This window comes from Aulonocara sp. 'chitande type north' Nkhata Bay, linkage group LG18, assembly GCF_057382095.1.
Source record: "Aulonocara sp. 'chitande type north' Nkhata Bay isolate Kocher_YH1m ecotype deep benthic linkage group LG18, A_spYH_male_GT1.1, whole genome shotgun sequence".
In the NCBI taxonomy this organism is placed as follows: Eukaryota; Metazoa; Chordata; class Actinopteri; order Cichliformes; family Cichlidae; genus Aulonocara; species Aulonocara sp. 'chitande type north' Nkhata Bay.
In genome coordinates, this window is record NC_141361.1 from 40,025,747 (window position 1) to 40,033,058 (window position 7,312).

At 39.1% G+C, this 7,312-nt stretch overlaps 1 protein-coding gene across 1 annotated transcript; it reads right to left on the reverse strand.

The window, feature by feature from the left end:
• Positions 1-394: 394 nt before the first annotated feature.
• Positions 395-7,099, reverse strand: cyp7a1 (cytochrome P450, family 7, subfamily A, polypeptide 1). The gene is made up of 8 exons (XM_086272459.1): positions 6,940-7,099; positions 6,076-6,316; positions 5,718-5,927; positions 5,330-5,524; positions 5,034-5,233; positions 2,598-2,728; positions 2,280-2,458; positions 395-2,181 (listed from the first exon to the last, which is right to left on the reverse strand). The coding sequence occupies exons 1-8, from the start codon at positions 7,020-7,022 to the stop codon at positions 1,879-1,881; spliced, it is 1,542 nt and encodes a 513-aa protein (XP_086128585.1). The 5' UTR covers positions 7,023-7,099; the 3' UTR covers positions 395-1,878.
• Positions 7,100-7,312: the final 213 nt, after the last annotated feature.

Consider the following 7,312-nt stretch of genomic DNA (forward strand, 5'->3'; position numbering starts at 1 on the left):
TGAGCAACATGACAGTGAAAGGAATTTCACCTCATGGCACTATGATCACTAATGCTTAATGTTAGTCTTCATCACAACACAAATACACAGTAAAGTGGTGTGTGCCTGACTTCAAACTCAACACTTTATAACATCCCATTATCTCCATTGTTTCCTCCTTTCATTTTGTGATGCTTTTTGACTGTTTTGTATTTAACAACTGCAAAGTCTGATTTTCACCCATATACATAAATATTTACTGATATATGGTTTGTGTCAACATCTTGTGTCTGTGGGAAAGCTGTTAAATAACCCTGTTTATATAATTTATTGGAAGAAAAAGTCTTTCTTTTTTATTTGTATTGACTTTAACTAGAAGGTACATCAAAACAAACACACACAGATGAGTGCAATGTTATTGATTTATTATCTGTTTGCACAGAAGGTCAGTTAACAAAGACACATGTGGACTGTCCCTCAGTTCAATGAAAAACCTTCAGAATTTAAAGGGAATGTAATCTGTTCCAATTTACTCCCATGTTTGGAGGTAAATGCATTTAAATACAGCATGGACATAAATACTGATTCACCCTCTTTCCCCGAGCACTTAGACTGTGGCTCACAGTGTGTTTTATTCACAATATAAAACAGCCAAGCGTGCTGTTTACAAACCAAACATGGTTTTTGAATGAGCAATCACAGACACCTTCATTGTGCAAATGAGCATTCCTTCACATCCTGAATATATCCTCAGTTATGAACTACGGAGCTTATAATTCATGTCACGTAAAAGTATTTGCAGCTGCTTCTAAATTTGATATTTAGAAGCAGCTGCAAACTGATCTTTCTGAGTTAACTAACCAAAGTATCAATGGGTCTTTACACCACATCCCTACATTCTAGGTCTACCGATGTTCACTGCACCAATTAAAATTATCATTATTAAACCGCATGGCTTGTAATAATGATACTAAAAAGGTAGATGCATGCTAGCATAAAGGTCAGCGCTGGCTGACAGCATGAGAGTGCCAGCGAGAGCAAATTCCAAGGCTGATGGACAGTAAATGAGTCTGATTGCAGCAATTTGTTCACTGATAAAAAGGCTGCCCGCAGCAACTTCAACTCACAATGTACAATTTACATATACTAGAATATAAATACAGCAGGGAAAAGATTTCATTGATGAATGCTAATGGTAACACACTGCAGTGATAAGTAAAGAATTTTATTTAATCAAAGTTTCATTTGTTTTGGTTTTTTTGTTTTGTCTTTCCAAAAGCCTCTAATTTTTAAACTGATAACCTAACTTTCATTTTTATATTAACAAAAAAATGATATATATGTCATAACAATGGTTACCTGGAAGGAGTTTACGTTTATCTGAGAAGAAAAGAAAGAATGAATCTGAGCAGTGTGCACAAGGTTTCTGAACTGTCTTATTGACAGACACTGAGGTCCTGTGTATGATGTTAATGCTCCCTATACTTTAGACATGTATATAATCACAAGTCAGTGTCATGGCATAGTGAATTCCTTTTATAACTGACTGCTTGGATTTTAGAAAAGCTCAGAAATTTGCTTTGGCAAACAGTTAACAGGATCAAATGCATACCTGGATCAAACATGAACCGCCCATGGTCAGTACTACAAATGTATTTGTCTCTCAAATATGTCTCCAGTCTGTCCACTGGAACTACTTATCATTTTTAACAAACTATAAACTAGATTCTCTGAAGCCTTTTTGTAAGGGCTCCACCCATGTGTGCAACATATGTTCTTCAGAAGCAACGCAAAGCAGAAAAAACATTCATATGTAGTTATGGATCTTCATTAAAACTGTATAATATATACACTATTTACAATATGAGCTTTAATCTCTCTGTCTAAACACAACAGAACCTATTGACTGGATTTTAGTTTGTACCTGAAGTCTATATCATACGTAGGCTGAAGGATACCCAGGCCAGCACGGGACTGGTCAAGAGGCGGGGCTTTGATACCAGGGTCTAAAAGTTCCATGTCAAAGTAAGACAGAACAAGAGTCAAGAACTGTTTGATCTCATACACAGCGAAAAATCTGCCCGGGCATTTAGTGACCCCAGAGCCGAAGGGCATGTAGAAGTAACGCAGCCGCCGCCCACTGCGGTAGAAAGTGGTTTTCTCCTGACCCTTGTTGTCCAGAAAACGGTCAAACTTATACTCCTGCAGAGTGAAGAGGAGAAAGAAATGAAGAACAATAAAAAATGCAGTAATTTCTTGGTGAAGAGACTTTTCTTATTTATAACCCATCCGGCTCTTACATAGGGATCCTCATAGATTTCAGGATCATAGTGCAGCAAAGGCGGATACAAGGCTATGACATCATCTTTCCTTATGTGGTAAGCTTCTTGGTTATCAAGGTGAAGGAGGAAGTCTTCCTTGGCAACACGCACATTCATAGAAGCACTGGAAAGACGCATGGCTTCTTTAATGATGCTGTCTGTAGACATCAAGGAGACAGACATAAAGCGAATATGTTCATGCTAAAATTCTGAACGCTAGTCTTTTAATTTAGCAATATTAGGTATGTCACTTTTTCTTCTAGTGATCTAATGACTGGGTAAAATAAGTAATCTCACCCAAAACAGGCATGTTGTCCAGCTGGTCCCTGGTGAGGTTCAGTGAGGGGTCGCTGGGGTCAACTGTCTTACCAGAGTCTCCCAGGAGTTTCTGCACTTCCTTGTGAGCGGCTTTCATAGCATCTGGACTCCTGCGCAGAGGTACAACCTCTTACTGTGTGTATTTCTTTCACTATTCTGTGCTTAGTGAAAGACGTAGGACAGTTTTTCCAATTTCATTGTACTACTGTACTATGTATGACTGTGCAATGACAATAAAGAGTTATCTTATTGTTGTTATCTTATGTCCTATATTATTTTTATTGTAATAACAATTAGTTTTCTTCAGCAGAAGTTATTGGTATTGGGCTGCGTACTGCATTTTAAATTAATACATTTGTTGTGTTTGAGAAAGGTGTTTATGGAAAAAAAATATTTGAAAAGCTGCTCAATTTTTAATATTTAGTCATGTGGGATGTATCACATCACATATTGTCCAGCACATGTAGATTTCCAATCTAATCGAGTCTTTGGCCCAAAACAAACAAAAATATGTAGCCTGTGCAAAGGCATGGCCCATGATAGTACCTGTGAGTGTAGAGGGTAAAAATTCATGTTCATGTTAGCGATCAATGTAACACTACAATGTACATCAGCATTACTTTTTATAATAAGTATTTCCTTAGATAGCCGGAAACAACTTACCTCCATGCAGTGCTGGACAATTAGTTTTTTATTGCATGTAATGTGACATATGACATAACTTAACCATAGGTACCCTACTTAGGATCTGTAAAAAAAAAAGAGCTGTGCTCTCGGATATAAACTGCACAGTGATTGGTCAACAAGACTTTGTGATAAGGTATCAAGAATACTGCGAAGTCTTGATGCATGCTCAGTCATCAATGTAAGGAAAGCTAATTCTGTTAAAGCTAAATCTGGTGGGAAACATTTCATCTCGCCATTCAAAAGTCTTCAGTCTCAGCTGACTGCAGGTTTCCCCATTGACTAACAATGTCAAAGGTCAATTTCATGATAAGAACTTAGTGATTCAATGTCAATAACACTTATCAATTCAGTTCCTTATCGATTCTCTTATCATCCTTATTGGGTTTTCATTGGCTCCCCTTTGAGAGTCACCACCATCGCTAAGAAGCATATCAAGAACATTGCATTTGTACAAATTAATTACATGCTGTGTGGTCAAATGTTCGGGTGTTGAAAAAAAAAATAAAAGTAATAAAAAAGTAATAAATGTAATAATTACACATCTTACACTGAATGCATTTCTTAAAAGTAATGCAGTATTTTACTTAATTACTCACAGGAGAAAGTACTTTCATGTTACTCTGTCTCATAATTACCATTTAACAATGTGAACCTGTTGGTCCTACAAACCAAGTTAAATCCCCATCCTAATTTCAGTTCAAATAAATTTTATTTGTACTGTGTTAAATCACAACAATAAGGTGCTTTATATTGTAAGGTCGACCCTACAATAATACATCCAGAGAAAAAACCAACAGTCATGACCCTCTCTGAGCAAGCACTTTGGCGACAGTGGGAAGGAAAAACTCCCTTTTAACAGGAAGAAACCTCCAGCAGAACCAGGCTCAGGGAGGGGCGGGGCCATCTGCTGCGACCGGTTGGGATGAGAATCAGGACAGACTGTGCTGCTATTTTCCTCCTCTGACACATGAATTGAAATCAGCTAATTGTAGCGTGATTGCAAGAACCAATAAGCAGGATCTACGGGCAGGTAGAACAGTTCCAAGGAACTGGACTACTGGGAACTGGTTCTCTACAAGAACCATCCATAATCTATACTGTGCAGATAGTCATGGTGAGCACTATTAACAGAGAGCTGAGGAGTGGCTACAATCAGAGCGTTGCAGGATGGGGAATGATGTGCCATTAGGCCCCCTCCTCATTTTCTTTTCACATGAATGACGTCCTTGACTGACGCTCAGACCAGCATACATCCTCATTATTGAAGCAGTGACATGTAGGGGACCACTGATACATGTCAGGGCTTTTTTGATATGATGTTTTTCTGCTTCCCTGGCTGCTGTGTCTGTAGAGATGGAGTCCCTCTATGTTATAGTGTATTTATGATACTGATTTGTATGCACTGGTTTTTCGTACACATAACCTTTTGAATGCCCCCATTACTGATTGAAATTTCACAGCAAAACAATGTCCAGATGAACAGCATCAACTTTCTGGTAATGTCCTACTACTGTACCATTTATTGCTGTATTTTTCTAATTATTTTTGTTATCGTGTGATGCTTTGCTTAGGCTGCTGCCCCCGCGACCCGGCCTCGGATAAAGCGGATGAAGATGGATGGATCGTGTGATGTTCGTACACAGAGTAAAACTCACGAGACTGATTAGACACACAATTTGATTTACTATTCCTTATGGCTTTTCATGAGACAGCCCATTACCAGCTTACCTGATCATATAAAAGAGACTCCAGAAGGTAGCAGGCAAGGTGTTAGCCTGTGAGGCCCAGAGCAGAGCAACATGGGTCCTGGCTTTGCTGATGTCATTGAAGGTAGATAAGGAGTCATTCAAGATCATCCTCATGGAGATTAAATCGGACACATTCTCTCTCTTGGACAGGTGTTCAGCATGCATGGTCTTAGCTAGGTTCTACATAAGAGTGTAAAAAAAAGAACATTCATACATATTAGAGGATGAAAATCTTACAAATGGCTCAGAGGCCTTTGACTCTGACAGCCTACTAACCTCTCGGGCACTGTAGGCACTTTTGAACACGTGAATAGGCAGCCCGGCCACAAGTGCCGGGAAGATTTTGTCAAATTCTTTGAAGTTCTCCAAAGCATTGAGCACCAAAGCTTTCTGGGCTGCCTGCCGAGCCTGACACTTGTCTTCACCAAGCTCTTTACCAAACAGAGTTAGGTAACCAGATTCAAACATCACCTGAAGAACAGCAGAGCACAAACTTATAAATGACTATTTCAAGGGTTTTTTACTCACATATGTGGCATGAATTGTGTCCCACCCTGAGTAGAGAATATAGGTGTAGAACCTTTGCAGTTACTACATCATGACTATTCAAGAGAAATGTATCTTCCATGGGCCAATGCTTTCACTCTAAATTCAAGTTACTGACCTTATAGCAAAAGGCAAATATGCCGTCCACCTGCCAGTGGTCCTTGCTTGGGCTGAGTGTATCTGATTTCAGCATGACATCCTGAAGGTGCCCCATCATTGTCTCAATGAGGGAGGGAAGAGCCTCCCCCTGTAGTGTTTTCAGAAACGTCTGATGGAGGTTCTCTGTGGTGTGGCCATGGCGAGGATCAAAGCTGTCATGACCAAACGCCTTGTAAAGAAAGAAGAGCTTCAGGACTATCGAAAGATCGACCAATACAATGAGAAAGTGGATCAAGAAAAGTGTCCTAACAGACTATATGATGTATTCATATAATATATCTTTTATAATAAAAGATCAAATCACGTCATAAAATTACCTTGACAGATGTAGCAAAATGGAACTTCCTCCAATCAAGGTGTCTTCCCTGCCTGATGACTGAATGGTAAGAGAAGGGGTCGCACAGGAAGTGGATGTACCTGCCTGCAATTTTGCAGGTGAAAATGTGGCCGTACTTCTTCTGGCGGCTGCGGAGGAATTTAAGTGGGTTGGCCCCGAACTGGAGAGCACAACCTAAGTAGGGGATCAAACCATTTTCAACTGCTGGCTCACCTGGTTGCCTGAGGACAATGACAAGAAAGAGATCACAGAGATAACTCACTTTGTTGGATCTCAGTTGTCTGGATCGAATTCTGTAACTTCCGGATGAAAACGCTTTCATTTGTCTGGCATGTGCGTCAATGATTTCTTCAAGACTTCGGCTGCACTGACGTCTTTAGACTGATTTTGGCAGCAGCACATATTGTGCATTTCATATAGTTCAGCTAATTTAGTAATAAATTAATATCTCAGTATTATTAAGAAGTCATTATTTTACAAATACAGGTAAGTTTAAACTGAAATGTTCAAATAAAACAATGAATCAGAGAGAGCAAAATGTTGGCTGCATCTCAACAACAACTCCAAAACTTTGCAAACCTACAACTCAGGACTGATTGTTGACATAGCTACATAGCAGTCACCTCTGTGTTACTCATGTATTTGAAAATAATAATCATTCTTCTTGTGCATTTCTATTAAAAAGGTTTCTTCTTTTTATGTGCTGTAAGCTGAAAATTAATCAAAATCCTAACATTCCTGTCAGTGTTTAATTCAATATATGCAGAAGTTAAGTAATATACTCAAGCCCAAATTAAGATTCATGTCCTTCATTACATCCTACGTGCTCTTTCTTAAGTCTTACCTGCGTCTTATCCCCACAGCAAGCCAGAGGAGGCAGCAAAATCCCACAACAACTGCCCAAATCAGAGCAATGCTTATAATCATGCTGATGATGGTAGAAAGATCCACACAGTCGAGCCCACCCGTCCCTGCAGAATATGTGAGCAGCTTGTGTGCTATTGAGAGTGACAGTTGTGTGAGAACAGCAGCATGCAGCAGGTTTTTTTATACTTCCTTTGAGCCTCTGGGTGGGTCTGATGATGTCGTCACCAGATACATCTCAACAAGGAACCAGTTAGGCGTTTTCATTGTGCAAGATAAATAAATAAGCAATGAAGTTATTAAGTTAATTTTATAAAGAAGAAGCAAATTTATTTTCTTGGATGTGTGTGGAT

Coding starts and splice junctions, on each gene's coding strand:
- cyp7a1 (XM_086272459.1), bottom strand. CDS start 7,022: ATGATTATAAGCATTGCTCTGATTTGGGCAGTTGTTGTGGGATTTTGC. Junction 2,729..5,033: donor AGTCTCTTTTATATGATCAG/GTAAGCTGGTAA, acceptor ACCTCTGCGCAG/GAGTCCAGATGCTATGAAAG. Junction 2,182..2,279: donor AAATCTATGAGGATCCCTAT/GTAAGAGCCGGA, acceptor TTCACTCTGCAG/GAGTATAAGTTTGACCGTTT.